General features: G+C 49.5%; 1 protein-coding gene and 1 long non-coding RNA gene across 3 annotated transcripts in view; one reads left to right on the top strand and one right to left on the bottom strand.

Moving 5' to 3' along the window:
* The window catches only part of RAB4A (RAB4A, member RAS oncogene family), a 31,785-nt gene extending 11,107 nt beyond the window's left edge, over positions 1 to 20,678 (top strand). Inside the window, exons 2-8 of one of the 2 annotated variants that reach the window (XM_084755973.1) lie at positions 9,693 to 9,773; positions 12,526 to 12,640; positions 13,948 to 14,010; positions 15,212 to 15,366; positions 18,333 to 18,428; positions 19,498 to 19,630; positions 19,997 to 20,678. In XM_084755973.1, the coding sequence (XP_084612099.1) occupies positions 9,693 to 9,773; positions 12,526 to 12,640; positions 13,948 to 14,010; positions 15,212 to 15,366; positions 18,333 to 18,428; positions 19,498 to 19,613 (626 nt within the window). In that variant the 3' untranslated portion in view covers positions 19,614 to 19,630; positions 19,997 to 20,678. Of the gene's footprint in view, positions 1 to 9,692; positions 9,774 to 12,525; positions 12,641 to 13,947; positions 14,011 to 14,757; positions 15,139 to 15,211; positions 15,367 to 18,332; positions 18,429 to 19,497; positions 19,631 to 19,996 lie in introns of those variants that run through there. The other variant, XM_084755974.1, reaches the window with a different exon arrangement.
* LOC311582734 lies at positions 19,569 to 24,794 on the bottom strand. Its single transcript, XR_014774210.1, has 4 exons — positions 24,068 to 24,794; positions 21,648 to 21,765; positions 20,685 to 20,720; positions 19,569 to 19,637 (listed from the first exon to the last, which is right to left on the bottom strand). It is a non-coding gene; the product is annotated as an uncharacterized lncRNA (long non-coding RNA).
* Between the last annotated feature and the right edge of the window lie 445 nt (positions 24,795 to 25,239).

Below are 25,239 nucleotides of genomic sequence, written 5' to 3'. Positions count from 1 at the left end.
TGCCCAATGCTACACTGGGTATGTGGCCAAGTCAGTGGTTACCCTTGCCTACAGACCCCTCTGCAGTGGAGCCATATAGTTCATGCCTAGTGTACTGGTGCCCAGAACTCAGACCCACTATGAGGTGAGCCTAGGTCCCATGTGCAGGTGATGATGACCAAGAGTCCAGCCTTCATCACCACTACTAGATATGACCAGATCCTGTCGACTCACCACGTTCCGGATGAACCTAAAGCTGTCTGGCGAATCCAGGGCTAAGCAGGGCTAAAAGGCGGAAGCCCACAGCGATACCACCAACCCAGGTGGCCTCTGGAGCACAGACACTGTCCATCTGAGCAGTGTGCTGTTAGGAGGAGCCGTGTTTCCTGTGTGCCCCTGGTGGTCAGATCATGGCACTGGGAACAGCAGTAGGAGGTCAGACATTCAAAGATGAGGAGACTCAAGTCCCTGCCCTCACAGCGTCAAAGCGGATGTTGCACCAGCCAGCCCCCCATAAAGGAAGAGTGGAAAGCCGGCTCTAGACTGTTCTCTGGCTAGAATGCTACCTGCCCTTCCAGGGTGTCATGGCGCAACGGGAAGGCTTTGGATCAACCACAGACCAAGTTAGCTGGTTGGCTCACACACTCCTGTGATCCCATTATTTGGAAGGCAGAGGGAGGCAAAAGCCTGGGCTGCATGAAATGCTCCTCAGCCCTCCCCCTCTGTCTCTCCTCTAATTGAAATAGTCTGCAAATCATCTTGACGGATTATTTGCCCTGTTTCTTTATAGACTTTGGCAGGCTTCATCCTTCCGTTAACCTAATCATATTCAACAGTCTACTCTTTAATACACCCGAAATTTGTTCCTGATTAAGGGCGGCTGTCCTAATCAGACCTCTTTATCTTTAGTTCGCTGTGCCCTGCTCCATCTGGCAGCTGACTTTCCATTCTGGGCTGCCTTTCCCTTAGGAGGGCACCAGACACAAACCCCCTTCATGCTGAACCCTGCAGCTCTGTCGCTGTCCTCCACAGTCACTGGACTGGCCATCGTCAGGGTCATCTGCTGAGCATCTGGCTTTGTCCTCAGCTCCTGGCTGACCTTGACTCCTGATGCATCTGTACACAGGACTGGCCAGTACCTCGGCCTCACGGCCCCGCTGGGTCACTTCTGGTCACCTTCTCTTCTGCTTCAGGTATTCAGTCCCCTGGCTTCTCCTGCCCAGGTCCCATCACTGACTAGATCCATCCTGACAGGAAAGTTCCCGGCTCTTTGACAGGCCAAGGTTGGCCTCCTTTCCAGATACCCTGCCCTCTGCCCCCAGCTCCAGGGTCTCTATCTGCTTCTCTGTGTTGCTGAGGATGTGTGCTGCGTAACATCCCAGCCAACCCTCTACCAGATCTGCTGTTACAGGGCAGAGAGCTTTGTAGGGGGAGACGGAGGCAGGCGTGCAGCAGCATCCCCCCCAATCACTTTTCTTCCCTTTCTTATATGTCAGCTGTCTCAGTTCAACCCATTAGTTGTCCCAGTGGAGCTCACCAGTAGATAAAAACACAGGCAAAACAATAGCAAAAAAGTAAAATAAAATAAAAGACAAGCGTGATGGTGTCCGTCTTTAATCCCAGCACTGTCGGAGGCAGAGACAGGCAGATCGCTGTGAGTTTGAGGCCAGCCTGGTCTACAAAGTGAGTCTAGGATAGTCAAGGCTACACAGAGAAACCCTGTCTCGGAAAAAGGTACAGGCAAAGAATGCGCCCACCTGCTCCAGTCAGCACGTTCCCCTGGGCCTTCCCTATTGTCCAGAAGTCTCAGCATCCGGGGTGAAGCGGCCTTTGCCCAGGCTGTCCCCGGTCTCAGTGCTCACAGCACACCTCCCTTTCCTCTGTTCCGGCACACACTGACCTCTCTGCGCCCCTTTCTCACCCCTCCACTTCCCTCCCAGCTTCTTGGAAGAGCCACGGTATCCACGACACAGTCCCACTCCGTCCTGCCGCAGTCAGGGCTCTGCCCCACCTCAAGGGCAGACTTGACCAGAGGTCTTTGCCTTAGTTCCCTTTCCATGGCCCGCCCCTGTGAGGGATACAGGCGTTTGCAGCTGAATCTGCCGCTTAGCATCTCAAAATAGATTCTTCTTGCAACCTTTGGCATCCCCTATATTGGTCTTCACATCACAGCAAAGCAAGGGAACCTCCCCCCAGATGCCTCCGTTATAACGACCCACATCCAAGAAACCCAAGGGCCATCTGAACCCTTTCTGCCAGGAAGAGCGACCCTGCCTGGAGGGGTCCTGCAGTTCAAGAGGGCCTCCCTCCCACTGTGGCCTGCGGAAATCTCAACGTCCGCGTGGCTGCATGAAGGGAAACTAGGAAGGCATTGTGGAACTCTCCGCTGTGACGGTGGTATAGTGTGGGTGGGGGTGGGAGTCCTGGAAGGAGCCCCCAGCCCGTGTTTGTGTCTTGCCTACCTCTTCTTGGAGAAGTGGGCAGCACTCTTGGAGGGGACCAGGTCGGTGTCTCTTGAAGTCTGGTGTTGACAGACTGCAGGTGGCAAGCCCATGGCATTCTCTCATCTTGAGGGCTGGACATGCTAGTTTTAGTTTTATTTTAACAGGCCGTCCTAGAATGGGCTCAGAAAAATAACAGGGTCCCGTGAGAGAGAACTGGGCCATGGTCTGAGTCTGAGATCAGGACCAGGGTGAAAGCCAAACGGGGTGACGGCAGGGCTGCCCAAGCAGAGGCACTGTTGGCCATGGACACGGGCTGCTGAGCGTAGTGTGCAGTGTCGTCAGGTCATTTTGCCCTGTCCTGTACTGCATAAGCTGCCTCTGTGCCCTTCTCCCAGTCCTGCTGCGCGACTGCGGGGTCTGGAGAGGAGGTAAGGGCGCTGAATGTCATGTCCTTTGGCTGCGGTGACTTTTTCTGTTTGGTAATGCCTCTGTGGGAGGGTGGCTGGTGTCTGCCTGATTGCTGATTGCTTGATAGCTTTCCCATCATCCCATCTGACATTAATCATATGGAAAGTTAAAAAGTACACTGGTATGATATCCCGTTTTAGCATTCCTATTCTGGGATGCAGACCTTCCCTGCCTTCGAGCTAATTCCTCCCTGAAGAAATAAGTACCTCGTGAGTGTAATAACCAAGGGGTTTTTAAGAGCATCCTGGGAAGAAATACCGTGAGGGAAAAGTCATCCATCAGGATTTGGGAGGGAACAGAGGACACAGACAGACAGACAGACAGACAGACACACACACACACACACACACACACACACACGTGCACATACAAACATACATGCACACACATGAAGTCATATAATAAATATTCATTAAAAAACCTAAAGATTGACAGCTCAGAACCTCCGTGATTTCCAGCCCCTGTCACGTTAGCTAACCTCCACCTCTGCTCTCTCCCTCCTCTCTGTTGCTGCTGGGTGGGGCAGGGTTATTTATTGTTGTTGAGATAGAGCCTCCCAGATCCCGATTGGCTTCAAAACCCTTAAATAGCTCAAATGACCTTAAATTCCCGATTCTGCCGCATCCGCCTCCCAAGTGCCGACTGCCCCAGGACTGCCACTTGGTTCTCCTCACAGCTTTTTGGTGGTCATGCCCTGCAGTGTGTCACCATTGGTCACTGCCGTTTTACCAGATAAAGGGTAGGACCCTTGCCTGCCTCTGTACCTACCTTCTCTTGATGTAACATTTTTCTGTGTTCCAAAAAAAAAAACCCAAAACCAACAACAACAAAAAAACCCAGCCAGACATGGTGGCACACGCCTATAATCCCAGCAGAGGCAGAGGCAGGCAGATCTCTGAGTTCAAGGCCAGCCTGGTCTACAAGGAGAGTTCCAGGTCAGCCAGGGACATACAGAGAAACCCTGTCTCAGAAAAAAAAAGAAAAATGTTTTCTCTGGGTATGAGTGTCTTGTCTGCATGTACATCTGTGCAGCACATATGTGCAGTACCCCTGGAGGCCAGAAGGGGGCTTTGGACTCCCTGGAGCTGGCATCACGAAAGGTTGTCACCTGCCATGAGTTCTAGGAAGTAGACCCTGGTCCTCTGCAAAAGTAGCAAGTGCTCTCAGCCTCCAAGCCGTCCCTCCAGGCCCCACTTTGTATCTCCTTAACATCCCTGTTTCTCAGCTGCTTAAGTAATTGTAGTACGCATTTGTACAGTCACGTCAGACAGGGTGGCCATGTTTCCAAAGCAGCCACAGTTAGCACCAAAGAGAAGGCAGGCCTGCTGCACTGGCTCATAACCGTGTTAGCAGAGTCTTAAGCTTCCTGACTTGTGAAGGAAGAGGAGCAGAGCTGCATCCTCCACCCTGACCTTGCAGTCGGGATATTCCCATCTCCCGCTTTCCTCCCGGCTGCTTGCCCCACGCTTTCATGTCAACTTCATATTCAGCTCTGTGCATGTATGTATTTCCTTTCAATGGCTCAACGTTATTTTTATTCTGACAATTTCTTTTGCTGTTGTGATTTAGTATCATTGTGTCTGTGTGTATGTGCTACCACACTCACACCTTTACATGGGCTCTGGGGAGTGGACTCAGGACATCAGACTTGCACAGAAAGTACCTTGCTGGCCCTTATTTCAAAACAGGGTTTCACATAGCCTGTAGCCCAGGCTGGCCTTGCCCTTTTGCTTCTGCCTCCCAAACACTGGGGCCTCAGGTGTGAACTACCACCCCCAACTTATCCCTTTAATGCCAGTGTTATAAAGTCCTCAATCACTATTTCTTTTAGTGTTGACACCTCTTTTACAGAGGTTAGATTTCAGTCCTCTGTGCCTTTCAGGTCCCCACCGTGTTTTTTTTCCTGTGACCCTTTGTTGCCTGGCAGGAATTTTCCTACAGCTTCTGCTCTCCACATCCCCTTTTCAGTTTGTCATCTGTTCTTTTTTTTTTTTTTAATATTTTTATTTAATTTTAATTTACATGCATTGGTGTGAGGGTGTCAGATCTTGGATTTACAGACAATTGGTTGTGAGCTGCCATGTCGGTGCTGGGAATTGAACCCGGGACCTTTGGAAGAGCAGACAGTGCTCTTAACCACTGAGCCAACTCTCCGGTTCTTTAATCTACCGCTGAGGGCTGTTGTTTTGTTTTTCAGCACTGGGGCCCGAACTCAGGCCCTCCCTCGTACACACCAGCCGCATGCTCTCCCGCCCAGTAGTCCACACATGCCCAGCTCTCTCGCTTTTCATTATGAAACAAGAGTTGTTCAGTCTGGCTCCCCTCTTGCCTCGTCTTCTCAGGGAGCTGGGTGGCAAGCCTGGAGCACTAGGCTCTGTGAAACCTTACGCTCAGTGGCTGTCATTTCCCTTCCTCGGCCGTCTAGACGATTCTACTGATCTTTCCAAGCTTCCTGTTCCTTCATTTTTAACTGCATGTTCGTATTATTGGTCATCCTAGTGGCCCCTTGCCAGACTGCTCTTGGGTCCGCACACACTAGGGCACAGAAGTGCATCACCACCCCCGCTGACCCTGGTCTCTGTGTGCAAACACTAGGCACCTCACACAAGTGGGACCATCGACATTTGGCTTATGTCACTCGCCGTAATGTTGTAGTTTTGTAGTTTTTGCTTGTAAACTTCTCTTCAGAGGACTGGGGGGAGGCGTGTGGGGGGAGAGCACCTTTGTGTCTCTAGTCAGGATATGTCTGGAGGGATCTGCATTGCTTTCTGGGTTTTTTTTATTGCTGATTTCCTGACATGGGCTTTATTGTCTGAAATAATTATGCTGTCAGCTCGTAATTCGTTTTCAAGGGGGAATATTTCTGTCCTCCTGGGTAAGTGGGTTTTGCCAGTTGTGGGTGCACTCCAGATCCTCCCAAGGCTGCAGCCTGCGCTGTTCCAGCTGAGCATCGTCATTTCCTGTTTTCTTTTTTTCCCTTTGGTTTTTTGTTGTTGTTGTTGTTTGTTTGTTTGTTTTTGAGACAGGGTTTCTCTGTGTAGCCTTGGCTGTCCTGGGCTCCCTTTGTAGACCAGGATGGCCTCGAACTCACAGCGATCCACCTGCCTCTGCCTCCTGAGTGCTGGGGTTGAAGGTGTGCACCACCACGCCTAGGTCATTCTGTTTTCTTAAAAGCTCTACCATTCTTATTTGGCCAAAGTGATTTCAAACAATCTTTTCTGTTTATAATCTTTACCCTTCTCAACTCTGGTGGGTTTGTATAGACTCTGGATCCTTCCTGCCCTTTCTCCATCACAGTTTGCAAATAGGTCACCCTTCAGCCAGGTGTGGCTTATGGACAACAGTTCGCCAAACCTGAGCCAAAGTCCAAGGTCCAGATGTAGGGCTCTGTGTGCTGCGAGCTGCACGTGGCTCTGCCTCCCTTTGCCTGCATATTGCCAGCCTCTGCCTTCTCCCTCCCCACCCCCAAGGCAACAAGAGACCCAACATTTGATTCTTTCTCTTCTTCTTTTTAAAATCTTCTCTTTACAGCTTATATAACTTTATTTCTGAACAGAAGGGACTATTGACCAAAGTTGAGGATTCCAGGTGCCTTTAGCTTGGCAATCTTAGCCACTTCACCTTTAGTTTCTTGGGTCATAAAAGCCGTTTGGTAAGCATGATTAGGCTTGGTTTCCGGTGGATGGAGATACACACATGCACACACACTCTTTCCTCTCGCTCTCTCTCCCTCACCCTCCTCTCTCCAGGAGAACCCGAGTGTGACTCCTCTGAACCCACGTGAAAGCTGAGAGTAGTAGCACACGTTTGTAATCCTGGTGCTTAACTTCGAGATGGAGATGATGACAGGAGCATCACCAACTCTCAAGCTGGCTAGTCTGGCGCGGGCTGTGTTCAACAGCAGACCCTGTCTCAACAAAATAAAATCGCAAGAGCCAACACCTGAGCCGGTCCTTTGACCCCCGCCCCCCACAAGTGCGTCATGGCACAGGCATACCTGCATTTGCACACACATAATTCCTGTGAATAATATAACACTGAAAATTTGAATATACAGTTCAGTGGTATTAAAATACACTCACGTTTCTTAGCACAGCGCTCGCATCCACACAGCCTCTAGAACTCAAATATTTCCAAACTGTCGTTCATGCCACAAAGGGACAATTCTTCATTTGTACCCCCAGGCCCTGGCAACCCTCACTCTACTTTCAGTCTACTTTAAGGAGCTCACACAAACGGAATCACCAGGATGTGTCACTTTATGACTGTTCTGTGTCATTAATGCCCTTAAAGGTCATCTGCTGTAATAAGTACCAGAAAACGCTTTCCTTCCTAAGGCTAAGTCCTGTTCCATTGTATGGACATATATACCACACTTTATCTGTTTCTCCACTGGTGGACACTTGAGTTGGTGAACAATGCTTGTATGAATATGAATATTTAAAGCCTTAATTATTTTTACTTTGTGTTTTGTCTGTGCACGATGTGTGCACCTGATGCCTCAGAGGCCAGAAGAGGGCGCTGTATCCCCTAGACCTGGAGTTGAGGGTGGTTGTAGGCTGCCATGTGCACACTGCTAAGTCTTTTCTCCAGCCCTTATTATAACTCATCTTACCAGAAGTGAAGTTTCTTAAAACATATTTAATATAGATTTTTATTCATAATGATTAAGAGGATGAGAAGCACTCAGGAAGAAAGCTAAACACGTTCAAGAGCGTAGGCAAGCACCTCAGAGAACAGCGGAGTCCCCATGCATGCTGTAAGGACACGGCAGGCAGCGGTTGGTACCTGAGTGCTGGCACAATCCTAATGGCGTTCCCCATGGTTTTCTGCAACCATGTGGACATCACTGGAGTCTAAGAGGCTTACTCCCGAAGTGATGGCTATGGTTCTCAGAAGCTGGTGACCGGGCCATGTCAAAAATCAGCGGCTATCTCAGTTTCATGGGGCGAGCAGGGAGTGGCTAGGGTCGTCAGCCCTTGGTCCCATCAGGAGAGGATGTGGTGTGGAGTGAGGGATACAGAGCCCATGAGCCAGGCAGGGTGGGGCTTGCAGATGGAGGTTAAGGCAAGGCTGGGGGGGTGGGGGCTTTAATGTTAACGGTGTGCAGCTCCCAGCTACCAGGGACTAGAGCTCTTACTAAAGAGAAAGCAATTGGTTGGGTATGGTGGCACATGCTTTTAATCCTGCTCTGAGAGAGAGAGAGAGAGAGAGAGAGAGAGAGAGAGAGAGAGAGAGAGAGAGAGAGGAGAAGGATCAAGAGTTCAAGGCTAGCCTATGCTACATTGGACGTTTTTCAGCCCCGGCTTTCTAAAGCAACTTCTTATTTCTTGGAAATCTCTCGTCCTAATCTTGCAAAATCAATACCCCAGGAGCCGGAGAGATGCCTCAGAGGAGTGGTTCTCAACCTGTGGGCCAAGCACTTGTTTCACAGCGGTCACACATCATTTGTCCTGCATATCGGATATTTACTTTATGACTCATAACAGTAGCAAAATTACAGTTATGAAGTAGCAGCAGCAATAATTTTATGGTTGGGGGGCTTTGTCACAACTTGAGGAACGTGTTACAGGGCTGCAGAGAACCATGCCTCAGAGGTGAAGGGCACTGGCTGCTTTTCCAGAGAACTCAGGTGTTTTGTTGTTGTTGCTTGTTTATTCGTCCGAGACAGGGTTTCTCTGTGTAGCCCTGGCTGTCCTGGACCGGGCTCTGTAGATCGGCCTCTGTAGATTGGCCTGCTTCCACCTCCCAGAGTGCTGGGGTTAAGGTGTGCACCTTTAATCCTGGCTGGGGACTCAGGTTTGATTCCTAGTTTCTACACAGCACTTCACAGCCATCTGTAGCTCCAGCTCCAGAGGGATCTGCTGGCTGCTGCTGGCCTCTGCTGCCTCTGCAGGCACTGTACACACACGGTGCATGGACATACATTCAGGCAAAACATTACAAATAAAATACAACAACAACAACAAAACCCAGATTAAAGGACCCTCTCTGTGCTGTCAGACGGCAGCTTTACAGCCTGAACTTGCCCTCAGCTGCTTCCCAGGAAATAAGCCAAGGGACGAGAAGTGACACACAGAGCTGTACATCTGGGGACTCACCTGTGTTGGTAGAAAAGTAACTTTTTAAAAAAAGATTTATCTATTATTTATACAGTATTCTGCCTGCATGTATGCCTGCACACCAGAAGAGGGCACCAGATCTCATTATAGATGGTTATGAGCCATCGTGTGCTTGCTGGGATCTTTGGAAGAACAGTGCTCACCAGCCCTGAGAAGAAAAATTTTTTTAATTATTATTTTAAGATTTATTATATGTACAATGTTCTGCCTGCATGTACACCTGTACACCAGAAGAGGGCACCAGATGGTTATGAGCCACCATGTGGTTGCTGGGAATTGAACTCAGGACCTCTGGCACAGCGGACAATGCTCTTAACCACTGAGCCATCTCTCCAGCCCCAAGAAGAAATTTTTAACAGCCTCCATTTCTAGACTAATTTTGCTTGCAACTGAGTGTGTGTTTCTAGTAGCAATCAGTGGCCAGTTTTACTTATTGTAACAGCTGATTTTTCAACCTTTAAATGCCTGAAGTTGTCGGAAAGAGCAGTTTGGAGAAGCTCTGAACATACCAGGAATATGCAAATGTGAAATGCGTAAGTATGAAAAGGCAAGCCAGCTGTGGCTTCAGATTCGGTTACCTCATCTATCAGCAAGTGACACTTGACGGGATTTATGACCACAGTCTAAGAACGCGTTCACAGCTCCCCTTTAAAGCTATTTCCTGTTCGTTGCCTTTCAGATTTCTTGTTTAAATTCTTGGTCATCGGAAATGCGGGAACCGGCAAATCTTGCTTGCTTCATCAGTTCATTGAAAAAAAATGTGAGTGACATCGGACATCTCTGTAGTGATGTGTGTGTGAGCACCCTGGGCATGAGGGTGCTTATGGGAGGGGGAAACTGCAGCTTTAAAGGGCTTCACTTATAAGGATTAGTTGAACATCTCATGCACGTATATATTTCTCTCTTCTTCCCTCCTAACATGTCCTCCATCCTCTCCGCACTTTCATATCACTGAGTTTGAATAAGGTTGCTTGTATGCATATGTGTACGTGCGGGTTATTAGCTGGATCATAAGCAACAGGCAGCTTACCAATGGCCACACCCCTGATATTTTAAAAATGGCTCTCCCTCCCCTAGCATGGCTGCTAAGGTATCCTCAGCCTAGGGTTGGTACCTAACGGGCACTTCCCTTCTGTGCTGGAGTGTTGAGGGCTGGATTGTGTGCAGGGCTCGCGCAGGTAACGTAGCATCAGCATTGTGAGATCATGCGTGCAGTGGCCACATCATGTGCAGCATCTCACAGCATCCCTCCCTACCCCCTAGTTCTTACACGATTCACCTGCCCCCATCTCTGCCACCCACTCTTCTGTGAGCAACAGTCAGCACTTGGAGGCCGCTGTGAGCCTCCGCATTAACATCTGTCCGCTCCAGCAGGAAGCTTCTCTGCCCAAGGTTGAGAGCAGCGCTAACCTAAGGGTATAAACGTAACTGTTTAGAAGGCAGTTTGACCACACACCCATGAGCAGAACAAATGGAGTAGGTTCTCCACGAAGGCTCTGGCCTCGCCAGCATGGAGGATTACAGTACCTAGCATGAATTTCCTCCTGTGGGGCAGGCCTCTAATCCCACAGGAAAGTGGCTGGTTACTCCTGTAACTTGCTATTGTTGTACCAGTGCCACATCTTGCCTGGTGGATCAGTATTATAGCATGCAGGGTCTGCTGCTGGGTAAAAGTGCTTTTAAAGAGCATCACAGGGCTGTGGTTGTTTGTTTTTCCCCTACCCAATGCCTCTACCTTCTAAGTGCTAGGATTAAAGGATTTTGCCACTATGCCCAAATAAGCTTTATTCTTATTACATAGTGGAGCTTTTTGTTCGTTTGTGTTTTTGGTGTTTCGTTTTGTGTTTCAAAACAGAGTTTCTCTGTTTAGCCCTAGCTGTCCTAGAACTCACTCTGTAGACCAGGCCTTGAACTCATAGCGATCCGCCTGCCTCTGCCTCCTGAGGGCTGGGATTAAAGGTGTGAGCCACCACCACCCAGCTCATGATGGAGTTTTTATTAAGTTGGTGTTTCAGCCCAATATTGGCTCAGTGTATAGTGTTTTCTTATCCTAAGCAATGACAAGATGGTGAGCACAGCAAAGGGTTCTCCAACAGGGACCCTGTGTCCTGGCAGAGCAGCCAGATGCACAGTGGAACAATTGGGTGGGTTACAGCCTTCGGGTGCCCTGGGTGGCTTTTAGTGCCTGAGGCCCTTTGTCTCCATCCCAGTCTGCAGGTCAGGAAGGAGAACGGCAAAGTCCCAGGTGCTCCTGGGAGGAGCGTCTGTTACAGAGGGCCCTGGACCACAGTTCCACGTGCTTCTGTGTGAAACTGGAAACCTGTAGGTTCAAAAAGCCCCTTGAGTAAGCAAAACTGTGCTCCCAGTGTGAGGAACTGCAGTGAGCTGCTGGTTTGGGCAAGTCAGAGGAAGGTTCAACCCAGAAGCGGCTTAATGAAGTACAGCTAAGGAGGGAAACCCTTGAGGTGGGAGGAGGGGACGAATGCACAGCACCCTGACAGAGTGTGGAGACATTTCTGGAACGTATCCCGACACTCCCATCTGGGAAGTGTGTGTCTGTCCCCTGCCCAGCAGAAGCTGCTGTGGTACTGTCAAACTTGTTACCACATGGCATTGATCCATCTCTGAAAACAACATAGCGGCCAGGCAGGTTGTGTACCCATCCCTGACTGTCCCCAAAGCCTACCTTTGTGGGTCACAGCAGCATGCTGCCACCTGGGTTTCTGCCTGGGTCCACCTGCAATCTGTCTGCAGGTGGGGGCGCTTCCTACCTAATCACACACCGGATCTGTCTCTGCAACAGGCTGGATGATGGGGCTAACCTCTCATCCCTCTGGGGGAGAAAAAGATGCGTTGCCAAGTGGTACCCCCTGATTTCCGAGGCTGTGACAAGAGCAGCATTTGACCTAGCTCATCCCTATGGCACAGCCATCTCACGCAGACGGCACATCCCAGTTGGCCTTAGAAGAGATGGGACTGGTTTCTCCAGTAAACTCGTTCAACTAATGAACACTTGGTACCAGTAACACACATTAGAACCAAAGGAAAAGAAAGATTTCCCCCAGACAGACCCCAGGTTATCTTTCCGGAATAACTGCACACTTTGACCACGTCACTAATGACCAGGAGCCCTGCTGGTGACCAGGCCCACATCCAACCACACGGCAGGCTGGTCACCAGCAGAAGGCCGCTGGTGGGAGTCCTCTCAGTGGGCGGTCTCTCCCAGTAACTACAGCCTATTGGGGATGGGGTGGACTGTGAAACCGGCGGCCTCTTCTTTGCCCCTTTGAGAACAGGAAGCGTGTGTTTGGTAGAGACTGGATGGCTGAGGCGGCGGAAGCAAACCGCCTTTCCATCTGCGGAGCCCGAGCTCTCCCGCCTTCTCTCCTTCCGCTATTTTTATTTTAGCTCTCCAGCCCTTGACCTTAACGACACTATTTAAATCTGTGACCTGTCGCCTTTGTGTTCTAAAGTGTAATTATTTGTTCTCTGGTTTTTTTTCTTCCTTTTAGTCAAAGATGACTCGAATCATACGATAGGAGTGGAATTTGGCTCAAAAATAATAAACGTTGGTGGTAAATATGTAAAGTTACAGATCTGGGACACAGCTGGACAGGAGCGATTCAGGTAGCCTGCCTTCTGATTTACTAAAAACACTGGAATTTGGGCTGTTTAGCTAGACCCCCCTCAGCATGTACGGTCTCAGTCCAACATGAGCGTTGATTTCAACATCTCCGGCTCTGTCTGGAATCTCTCACTGCTGGGAGAGCACAGGCCGGACACCAGACATGTATATGGGTGTGCGGCACCGACCCAGCCATAGCATGCTTTTAGATTAAAATCAAGGCAAAGCAGCCGGAAAAATGGCTTTTTCCAATATTAGGCCTCTAGGAGGAACTTTTAAACCAATGGTGGGTTTTTACTTCTTGACACTAACTGGAACAGACTATGACAGCTGCTGTGGATCCTGCAGGACACTCTTGCACCCCTGGGACTCAGAACGACTGACTCCAGGGCCCTGCTGACCAGCTGTGTAGTCAGCATCCTGTGACAGCGAATGCACGACCCTGTGTGCACATATGTGCACATGTTAGTCATGCTTTCTGCACAGTGCACCAAGTCGAGGAGTCATGATTTGGTGTGGAATAAGTGACATCCCCAACGCAGGCCTTTTAATTAAAATCGGGGCCACAGTGTGGTGGTGCCCATAGCAATAGCTACTTTGAAGGTTGAGGCAGGAGGATCAGAGGGGGGTCATGGCCAACCTGGGTGGTACAGTGTGAGACCATAGGGGATGTCAGCGCAAATGTTATGTTGCTAGTATTAAAAAAAAAAAAAAAGGTAATGATCTGGCTCAGCAGGTGAAGGTTCTTACTGGGCAAGCCTGACAGCCTGAACTCTGTCCCCAGAACACATGTGAAGAAATTACTCCACTTCTGCATACATGCTATTGCACCTACATCAAACACACAGTAAAGTTAAAAAATAAAAAACTAGCACAGAGAGAGAGAGAGAGAGACGTTGGTACTTTGGGGGAGGGGGGGATGTATTACTGAAAATCAGGTCATTCGTTGAGAATGTGTGAGGCGGACAGAGAGCCACTCCTGGGCAGGACGAGGAGTCGAGAGGGATGCTGGGTAGGAGAGTAAACGTGGCCCCTGGCAGGAATCTAGGCTGCTCCCATCTAGGGCTTATCCTGGGAAGGTGGGGTCAGGCAGATGTGAGGGTCTCCTCCACACAGAGCTAAGGACATTCGGGCCACATGCAGACACCTGGCCCTCCTGTGCCTAAGGAGCTGCCCAGCAGAGCTGTCCCTGCTTTGGAGGGAGCAGGCGGCTTCTCCTGGCCCTAGGCTGTGAGTCACGAAGGAAACGTGGTTGTTGTGGGGAGAAGTCATGGGCCTTGATTGTTAGAAGCTCCTGTGCTTCCCTCAGGTCTGTGACGAGAAGCTACTACAGAGGTGCAGCCGGGGCGCTCCTGGTCTACGACATCACCAGGTAATGTCACCTCCCCAACACACAGGCTCCTTGCTTTTTCTGCATCCCCGTGCTGGTGACAGGCAGCATGGCTGTACCCAGGAGGCCCTCTGCTGGGGAATCGGAAAGGGCTTTAGTGTTTGAGCTGTCGGGACCGAAACTAGCCTTCTGCCTCGTCCTCCTTCGTCCCACCATGTGGGACACGTGCCTCAAGGTCTGCAGGGTTCTGTGTGTTCTCAGAATGAACCAAGAGGCCAGAGAGATACAGACTCAGGCTCAGAGCCCCTGGGTTCTGAGCCCAGCTACAGTGGCCTCGCGATCTCTGCAGGCCTGGGCCTCCCTGCTCTGGTCTTGGTTTCCTCGTCTACAAGATGAGGGGTAATGTTCTTGGATCCTCAGAAAGTTATGGAGGCAGGCAGGTTAAACCAACGAATGGATACCTTTGCAGTTACTGGCTACATGTAACAACTTGGGCTCACTCTGGGGTTGCTCTGGCCACATTTCAAATGCCCCATACCTGGTGGCCACAGGATTGTCCTTGGGAATAGTCAGTGTCTTGTCAATGTACTGAGCTCAGCAGCAGTGCCCTGGAAACACGTGGTCCAAGGGGTTCCACCAAGGGGCGCTTCTCCTGACCCAGGAGAGAACAGCACACGACTGCCTTCCTCTTCTGAGAGGGGAGTGACTGACACTCCCAACTCCATGAGAGACTCAGACTGCCAGGATGTGACGGCACTGGCTCCAGTCCTTAGATGTGGGAGCCAACCACAGCTCTGAGCTGCTCCTGGGTAGACAAAGCCAGGAAGTCCCGCATAATGTCCCTGAGCACCGGCTCCTAGTGGCAGGAGGTCCTTGCAAAGTAAATGTTGTCTTGTATTCCTGTGGACCAAGGAGCCCACAGACCTATCTACAGGCCACGGTGGTTAGCGTCGCAAGCCAGGCACATACCTTGCTCAGGGCTCAAGTGCATCTGTGAGGCGAGGGAAAAATCCCCTTTCCTTTAGAACCCAGAGTGTCTGACTCACAGATTTCGCTGTACCAAAAGCTAAACAAAGCCCATGGGTCTGCTGTGTTGCCAGGCGTTTGGGTTCCCACGTTACCGCGGAGGCACCATTGTCCTCGCTGAGATGTTGACAAGCACTGTGCATGGTGAGGATGACTGAAAAAGAGTTGCTAGTTTTATAAAATACATGTATTATTTCCACAATCTTATGTCACACAGCCGAGAAACCTACAATGCGCTTACTAATTGGTTAACAGATGCCAGGATGCTGGCGAGCCAGAACATCGTCATCATCCTCTGCGGGAACAAGAAGGACCTGGACGCTGACCGTGAAGTCACCTTCCTTGAAGCCTCCAGGTTCGCACAGGAGAACGGCAAGTGGCTTTTTCCTCTTACGGCGTCTCACAGGGTGGGTCTGGGCACAGTGACATTTCCTTGGGAGTTTTGAGACTAAGCTATCCTGTGGACCTGTGGAATCTCCACTGTCAATGTAAGCTAGCTCAGCGTAGCTCAGTACGTGGCCTTCTGCCGGCAAAGGTCCACACGCTGAGGGAAGCGAGGTCTTTGCATCTGTAAGGACTTCTCTGTCTCTGGCTGGATGTTAGCCCTCTTGGGGTGGCACTTTTTTTTTTTTTTAACTTGAAACGCAGCTGGAGAAGTAGTCATGCTACACAGAAAGGAGGGAGGCGACATGCTCAGCTAGCTGGCTTCATTCTTCTCAAGCTAAGTCGTTTGTTTAATGGTAACAGATTTCTTGTTTGATTGATTTTTTTAAAAAAAAGATTTATTTATTTATTATTTATACAGTGGTCTGCATGTACACCTGCAGGCCAGAAGAGGGCATTGGATCACATTATAGATGGTTGTGAGCCACCATGTGGTTGCTGGGAATTGAACTTAGGACCTCTGGAGGAACAGCCAGTGCTCTTAACTGCTGAGCCACCTCCCCAGCCCTTGACTGATTTTTTTTTTTTGAGACAGTCTTTGTATGTAGTCCTGGCTGTTGCTATGTAGACTAGGCCAGGTAGCAAATTTATTAATGTCAAAACTGCATTGCGGAATTAGCAGTGGTTTACAGGGGATAACAGCACTGCAAGCATTCAGGAGAGCCGTAGTCTGAGAGGCAGCTGAGACTAGTAGGTCCTTATGTCCACATCTGGTTGAGCTCCAGGACAGAAAACTGTTTCCCTGGCTTGATGGTTTTTTTTCTATAAACTAAACATGAACCAGGCATGGTGTTGTAGGCCTGCAATCCTTGTCCTTAGGGGGCAGAGGCAGGAGGATTACTGAAATGTTGAAGCTAGCCAGGACTACACTGTTCCAAAAAGGGGGATACAGGAGGAAGGTAGGAAGAAAGAAAAAGAAAAGCAAACACAGTGAAGTCCACACGCATGAGGTGATGCTTCTCAGCCTTCCTAATGCTGACCCTGCAAGGCAGCTCCTCATTCTGTGGTGACCCCAACCATGGTATTTCATTGCTACTTTTTAACTGTGATCTTCCTTCTGCTAGGAATCTTTTTTTGTTTGGTTGGTTTTGGTTTTTTGAGACAGGGTCTCTCTGTGTAGCCTTGGCTGTCCTGGACTCACTTTGTAGACCAGGCTGGCCTCGAACTCACAGTGATCCACCTGCCTCTGCCTCCTAAGTGCTGGGATTAAAGGCGTGCACCACCACCCCTGGTGTTTTAGAGCTATTTAGAAAGCAGGAGCTGTTCAGTGCGGTAAGGAGCAGGCTTTCCACTGGAATCAGCCCTTGCTCTGGGGATAAAGGAGCTTGATTCCTAATAGGACTCCAGGGCTAGAGAGATGGCTCAGTGGATGAGAGCACTTGTCCTTGCAAAGGACCCAGGTTCGATTCCCACCTTAAAATGCACACATTTTCCAATCCAAATGCAAGTGCAAACTAAATGCAATGGGCAGGAGGGGGTGGCTTTTTTTGGACAGCAGGGCTGTGTCCGGCTTGGATGGGCATGGGTCCTGCTCCTGTGTAGTGCAAAGCAGTGATTTATCAGTTCTGTGTCTGCACTCATGGTGGCAATGCAGATCACTTGGAGAAGGAAGTTAAGTCACAATTTTAGCCAACCAGCCCCACTGGCGGTAGTCACCGACATTTCTCAGTGTGCCTACTTCCTCTTGTCAGTTCAGGGGCATGAGAATGGTCACTCTTTAGGAAAAGTGGGGCTTCCCATAACTTAACACAGTGACAGACCTGGATGTGGTGGTGCCTGTGATCCCAGCACTTGGGAGGCAGAAGTAAGAAAATCAAGAGTTCAAGACTAGCCTCAGTTGCCCGGCATGGTGGTGCACGCTTTTAATCCTAGCTCTCGGGAGGTAGAGGCAGGTGGATCACTGTGAATTCGAGGCCAGCCTGGTCTACAAAGTCCAGGACAGCCAAGGCTACACAGAGAAACACTGTCTTGAAAAACCAACCAACCAAACAAGACTAGCCTCAGTTGTATGGAACCTTATAAAAACAGACAACATATATATACAATTACGTGTATTGCTTTTATATTCATAGAAAAAGAAGATTTAGGGCCCGGTGTGGTGGCTCACACCTTTAATCCCAGCACTTGGGAGGCAGGCAGATCTCTATGAATTCTAGGCCAGCCTGGTCTACAGAGCGAGTTCCAGGACAGCCAAGGCTACACAGAGAGACCCTATCTCAAAAAACCAAAAAAAAAAAAAAAAAAAAAAGAAAGAAAGAAAGAAAGAAAGAAAGAAAAGAAAAGGGCTGGAGAGATGGCTCAGCAGTTAAGAGCACTGACTGTTCTTCCAGAGGTCATGAGTTCAATTCCCAGCCACCACATGGTGGCTCACAACCATCTATAATGTGATCTGATGCCCTTTTCAGCACTGTATGCATAATAATAAATAAATATTTTTTTTAAAAAAAAAAAGAGGATTTAGCCAGGTACCATGGAGCACACCTTTAATCCCAGCACTCGGGAGGCAGAGGCAGGTGGATCCCTGTGAGTTAAAGGCCAGCCTGGTCTACAAAGCAAGTCCAGGACTGCCTAGGCTAACACAGAGAGACCTTGTCTCACAAAAAACAAAGACACAGAAAAAGAGGATTTTGGTGCTGGTTTGAGGTTTGCGCATTACTATGTGAGAATCCTGAATAGGCTGTTAGCAGTTGCAAGTCACTGTCCCTGGGCCAGCAAGACGGCAGAGTGGACAGAGGCTCTTGCCTCCAGGCCTGAGGACCCGAGTTCCATCCTTGTGACCCACACAGTGGAAGGAGAGAAAAGTCTGACCTACAAACTGACCTCTGACCTCCACGTATGCACTTGTTCCCTGGCTTCTAAACATGGCTCCCTGTCTTCTTTGATTCCATGTTTAGAGCTGATGTTCCTGGAAACAAGTGCACTGACCGGGGAGAACGTCGAAGAGGCTTTCATGCAGTGCGCAAGGAAAATACTTAATAAAATCGAATCAGGTAACAGCCTTTCCCTATGGGTTTTGCTGTGTCGCTCAACAGTGCTCCCTAGTGGCTGTCAGGAGCAAGGCTGTAATAAAGCACCCCTATATCATGTCAGTCACACTTGCCTGAGGGAAACAATCTCTCTGAGGAGTTATTGGTCAGGGGCAGGTGTGCACAAGGCATCAAAATTGAGTGAACATTGCTGATGCTTAATTTTAAATTATTTTACTTTTTATGCATAAACTGTCACATAGTTCCACTAAAACATCCAAAATTCAGGTTCAGGTGGCTCACAGGTGAAAAGCACACAGTGCTCTTGCAGAGGGTCCAAGTTTGGTTCCTAACACCTACACCAGGCAACTCAACTATCGCTAAGTCCAAGGAATCCAGCGCCCTCTTGTGGCCTCCTTGAGCATGCACACACGCATGCACACTTTAAATAAATCTTTTTTCTGAAATATTCAAAAGTCCCTGAAGTCAGCTATTGTTATGGGTTCCTGATCCTCCTAGGAGTATTTAATGCCAGGTACTCAAACGAATAAACTTTTTCCAGACACTGGGGTGACAGCTCAGCCACATAAGCATGAGGCCCTGAGTTGATCGCTAGCACCTGTGTAATAATCTGGGCGTGGTGGCACATGCTAATAATCCCAGCACTGGTAAGGCAGAGTCAGGAGGATCCCTGGGGCTCACTCGCCAGGCAGCATTGCCAAGTCAATGAACCCCAGGACTCAGCGAGAGCCCATGTCTCAGCAACAAGTAGAGAGAGAGCACACAAGTTGACCCCTGACCTCCATGTGTGTACACGCCTGCACACATGTGTTAGACACACACACACGTACATTTTAAAAATAAGGCATTTCTTTTTCAGACAGGCATGGTAGCACACACTTTTAATCCTAGCATCAGGGAGGCAGATAGGCAGGCGACTCTCTGAGTTCAAGGCCAGCCTGGTCTACATAGTAAGTCAAAGGCCAGCCAAGGCTACACAGTGAAGGAACAAATACGCGAGACATTATACTTGCCCTTTCCCACTTACCGTGCTTGGGGAGCACAGAGTCACAGCCGTCTGCTCGGTCCTCAGGTGAGCTGGACCCAGAGAGGATGGGCTCTGGCATCCAGTATGGAGACGCTGCCTTGAGACAGCTTCGGTCGCCACGACGCACACAGGCTCCAAGTGCACAGGAGTGTGGCTGCTAGGCACCCCAGCAACACAGGTGGGTGCTGGACAGAAAGGAGGGGCCGTGAAACTGCTGTGGGAGGGCAGCAGAAGAGACCCATGGCACAGACTTGGCCTAATGAGGGGGGAGGGGGCTCCACAGGAGCACTCCTGAAGCCAGCAAGTTCTCCATTAAAGCTTTGATAGCCCTCTCTTCCAGTTACCACAATCCTCCTGCCTCAGGCCTCTCAAGTAGTGAAACTACAAGTGTGTGCCATCATGCCATCACGCTCAGCTCGCAGTGGCATTATCTCGCGGTATAAACCAGCGTTAGCCCAAAGGCGAAACCGTCGAGGCTGCCAGGCTCTGGGCTGGTCTACTTTTACCACCACCTAAGTGTCTAACCACACTTAATGTCTCTCAGGTTCGGAGCTTTCCGGAGAGCGCAGCAGCTGGAGCCTCAAGAGCCTGAGGTTTTTACTACCACCTTTTCTACTCTGCACAGAAGTAGATGTTGTTTGTGGGGGAAACAACAGTGCACACCGGGGCACAGGGCTCAGCGGCCACCACCTTTAGATGCCACATGTATGCGATGACCCCTGCCCCGCCCCTTCCTCATCTACTCCTTCCTGTTCCGTTAAAGCAAGCTTGTGCTGCACACAGCCCAGAGCCGGGTGACATGACTGAATCCTGCACTCAATGAAGCAAGCCTTTTTTTTTTTTTTAACTCATAGGAACTGCAGTTTGTGAACGTGAACGTGCTTTTTTCATTGTGTTGGTTACACGTCTGACTCTGTAACGAAAGGACTCTGGCGCTAACAGCCAGTGTGTTTTCTTATTTAATCCCTCTCACTCTTTTTACACTGTTTCTGTGATCCACACCTGAGATGCTAAACCTACGGGACTCACTAACATCTGGAAATAAAGTGGAACCAAGTTTCTCGTGCACAGTACTGTCCTGCTCCGTGGGCCCAGGCCAACCTGCCCATCCTGCTCGGCTTCCACATCACCCTCCACCCCCCCTGTCTGTGTCCCCGCCGGAAGACCCATTGTCACAATGATTTTCCTAGAATTCAATATAAGGGCATCCTTGCCCCTTTTTCTCATCTTACGTGGTTTTGTAGTCATTTTCAGGGAACTCACTGCCTCTAGCAGAGGATTCTGCTTGTTAAGAAATCCTCGGCTCAGAAGTAAAGCGGTTTGTTTTGCTTGTGCAAGGCCCTGGGTCTGATCTCCAGCAAACACTGTCCACCTTCTCATGCCAGGTGTGGTGGCACACCCCTATAATCCAAAACCAGTTTCAGCTAGAGACTGGAGTTAGGAAAATCACGGAAAGTATCTTTGTAGCTCTTACTGGATACGTATACACTTATTGTATACAGTTACCAAGTTGGTCTGGGGCTGTTGTTGTTGTTTTGGTTTTGGGCCAAGGTAGCATTATGTAGCCCTGGAACTTGCTATGTAGACCAGGGTGACTTCAAACTCACAGAGATCCACCTGCTACTGCTTTAAGAATTTGAGGATTAAAGGCATGCGCCACCACACCAGCAAGCCTGTTCCCTGGCAAACAGTGTTACCAGAGCACTGCCTTTCTTGTGCAAATTTTAATATGCCCAAACATTCATTTAGCTTCCGTTTAAATGTTTTCCAATTTTGAGACTTTTCTCTTTGGCAATTTGTTTTATGTACGTGCTGTTTAATTTCCACCTAACTTTAGATCTTTTGTCACTAATTTCTAGTTTAATTAGACTCCAGTCAAAAAAAACCCATATAATGCATCTTGATTGTTTTGACTGGCAAGGTCTGTTTATATAATAGGATTGTTGTCTTGGTAACTCTGTGTCCCTGGGGGGACTTGCATGGCCATGGCTAGAGGGAGCTAGAGCCTTTGCCTTTTGATGCTTGGACATCACCAGGCTTTCCTGCATCCTGGCTGATTCTCGCCTGTTATCTCTAGTGCTCACAAGAGGTGCAAGTCTCCAATTCTTATCCATAGCTGGCTCATGGTCCCAGTCCCAGCCAGGCCTTCCACACAGCCTCTACCTCAGTCCCAATACCGCAGCTTGCCACAGGACGTCTTCACTTACCTGTATCTCTCCATGGGCGTGATGCTCACACACTCTGCGGAGTCAGGTGGGTCCCAAGAAGCCTCGGCACTTTTGAATCGCAGTTGGTTGGCATGGAAACACAAGGCTATCTGGAATACATTGATGCTTAGCTTTTTCTACATTTTTAAAATGCTTCTCAGCCTCTCTGACCCTGCCCTCTCTTAGGTTAAACATTTTTAGTATGTATATCTCACCATAAAAAATTTAAAAAATAATTTCAGTCTCTTCAGAGTCAGCCCTCCCCTTCAAGATAGGGTCTCACTATAGCCCAGCCTGGCCCCATATTTGTGGCAATGCTCCTGACTCAGCCCCCCTCATATTGGGATTACAGTGTGTGCCAACACGCCCAGCTCTGGATACAGAATTCCCAGTTGATACTCCTCTTTCACTCTACTGAGCCACTTGCTCTGGCCTCCACAGTCTGTGCGTAATTTGCCACCATTCAAGCTGTCAGGCAACATTGTTTGTTTGCTTCTTTGAGCACTTTATGGTGTCTTTTAGTTCTGGGCAGTTTGAGGATGTGTCCAGATGGGTGTTTGTATGAATCAGGGTCTCACCAGGCAGCCTAATGTGGCCTCAAACTCAGATCCTCTTGCTTAGCCTCCCTGGTGCTGGGATTGCAAATGCTCTGTGCATTTCTTGGGACTTTTCACATATGGGATTCACTCAACTTCTTTCATCAGGTTGGGAGTTTCCAGGCACTGTCCATTCTGGTCTTTAAAAGCCTTCACTGTCCCTCCCATCGTCCATGCCACAGGGCCCCATGAGACCTTTCAGTCCCTTTCTGTTGTTCAGACTGGTGGTTCTCTCATCTCTCTCTCTCTCTCTCTCTCACACACACTCTCTCTCTCTCTCTCTCTCTCTCTCTCTCTCTCTCTCTCTCTCTCTCTCTCCCCTCCCCCCTTCCCCATTCAGCCATTGAGTCTCTCCAGCTGTGCTTGCTCACACTTCTAATGTTTTCATCTAGGGCTTGTTTTTGTTTGTTTGTACAGGCTTGCTCTGTAACCCTGATTGGCCTGAAATTCCCGGTGTAGCCCAGGCTGGCCTCAAACTTGCAGCAGTTCTCCTGCCTCTGCCTCCCCAGTTCTGGGATTAAGCTGCACAACAGCACACTTACCCATTCATTAGATTCTTTATGTCACCGATTTCCTTACTGACCACACATTCTAATCTTTGAGAGTACTTTAACTGCTCATTAGAACTACTTTAATGCCTGTATCCTATCTGCTATCTTTCCTCCTGGGCCTCCCAGTCCGGATGCTGAGTGGCCTGGCCTTGTCTCTGCACTGGGACTGTCACATTTAGCCATGTGGAATTGTTTTAACCTGCTTCCTGTCAGTATAACTCTGGTTTAGCATCAATTCCCAAAGTCCTGGCCATGCTTTCTGGACCTGCCCCACCTGTGACGCAGAGGTCCCCTACTGGCTCAGTTTCCTTCGGTCTGCTGGTTAGGGCCAGGTGAACCTAGTGAGCTGTGGCACTGTTTGCCCAGCCCGTGTTGTTGCAGCACTCTGAAGTGAGTGTGGCGCTCAAAATAAGCTTAGAGCATCAATGGAAATGTTCTCTAAATATAGCCGGTGATGCACACCTGTAATCCCAGCACTTGGGGAGGCAGAGGCAGGCGGACTGCTGTGAGTTCAAGGCCAGCCTGGCCTACAGAGGCTACACAGAGAAACCCTGTCTCAAAAAACCAAAACAAAGAGAAAAAAAATGTTCCCTAAATACAGTAAATTTTGTTACTATTTAAGAAATCCAGGATGAAGCCGGGCATGGTGGCGCATGCCTTTAATCCCAGCACTCGGGAGGCAGAGACAGGCAGATCGCTGTGAGTTCGAAGCCAGCCTGGTCTGCAAAGTGAGTCCAGGATAGTCAAGGCTACACAGAGAAACCCTGTCTCGGAAAAAAAAAAATCCAGGATGCGGGCTATACCGTGGGAATGTGGGCTGACAAACTCCAGCTTCTATCCTGTAGGCTGCTCCCCAACTCCTCAACTCCCAGAATGCCTAGAGACGACCAAAAACTGCTTCTTGTAGAGATTTTTTTTTTAATCCTCAGATAATATCAATTACTTAAAAGCTCTTGTGAATAAAAGATCAATAATTCCTGCATTCCTGGGGCACCATCCATGGGGCTGACTGAGGCCTTAAAAAGCCTGGCACACTTTTAATCCTGGCACACAGGAGACAGAGGCAGGTGGATCACTGTGAGTTCGAGGCCAGCCTGGTCTACAATGTGAGTCCAGGACAGCCAAGGCTACACAGAGAGACCCTCTCTCAGAAAGAAAGAAAGAAAGAAAGAAAGAAAGAAAGAAAGAAAGAAAGAAAGAAAGAAAGAAAAGAAAAGAAAAGAAAAGAAAGAAAGCCTGGCTGTAGCAAGCTAGTCCTCACACTGTCATTATTTGAGATGCTCTGTAGGGATGTGTCCCAGGAGCTGAACATGCACCTCACAATGTGGGTCTTGTGTCTGATGTAGCTGTGTCCTGTACAAGCCTAGATAAAGAAAAAAGAGGGAAGAAGTTCATAAAGATATACAAGTGATGGTGGACCAGTGTGCAGAGGCTTTACCATACCAGAAACTCGCCCCCTTGGACAAGCTGCTACCAAGAAATATGCAGTTGCTGCCGATCTAAAGCCTGTTTTAAGGACTGGGAATATGACTCAGCTGCCAGAGTAACCACCTAACATGCATGAAGCCCTGGGCCCTGACATCCCCAGAACCACACCAAGTCCAGTGGTACACACCTGTAATCCCAGCAGTTCATGGGTAGAGACAGGAAGAGCACAAAGTTCAAGCATCCTTAGCTATTTAGTTCCAAAGCCAGCCTGGGCTACATGAAACCCTGTCTTAGAAGGAAGAGGAAGAGGAGGAAAGGAAAGAAGGAAGGAGGAAGAGTCATCATCAGCATCATCACCACCACCACCACCACCACCATCTCCTCCACTGTCACCTGCTCCATCACCAGCACCACCTACTCCACCACCATCACCACTGTCACCACCACCACCACCTGCCCCACCTCCATCACCACTACCTGCTCCACCTCCATCACCATCACCACCACCACCACCTGCCCCACCTCCATCACCACCACCTGCCCCACCTCCATCACCACCACCACCACCTGCCCCACCTGCTCCACCTCCATCACCACTGTCACCACCACCTCCATCTCCACCACCACCACCTGCTCCACCTCCATCACCTGCCCCACCTCCATCACCACCACCTGCTCCACCTCCATCACCACCACCACCACCTGCCCCACCTCCATCACCACCACCTGCTCCACCTCCATCACCACCACCACCACCTGCCCCACCTGCCCCACCTCCGTCTCCACCAGCAGGCATTGTAGCAGACGCACTGGAGCGGCAGAGGCAGGTGGATCTACATAGTGAGTTGGCCCCATAGGACACTCTACCTCCCATCCCAAATCCACTTCACATTCAGATGCACGTATGTTGAAATGACCAAGTCATGTTCAAAAGGTCGCATTTATGCTGGCCGCGGAGTATATACAGCAAAGATCTTACCTGGGCCCAGGACTGCAGAATTGGCC

Source organism: Acomys minous (assembly GCF_964271855.1).
Source record: "Acomys minous genome assembly, chromosome: 14".
Classification (NCBI taxonomy): domain Eukaryota; kingdom Metazoa; phylum Chordata; class Mammalia; order Rodentia; family Muridae; genus Acomys; species Acomys minous.
Note: the sequence above shows the minus strand (reverse complement) of the source record. Positions and strands in the feature narration are given on the sequence as shown.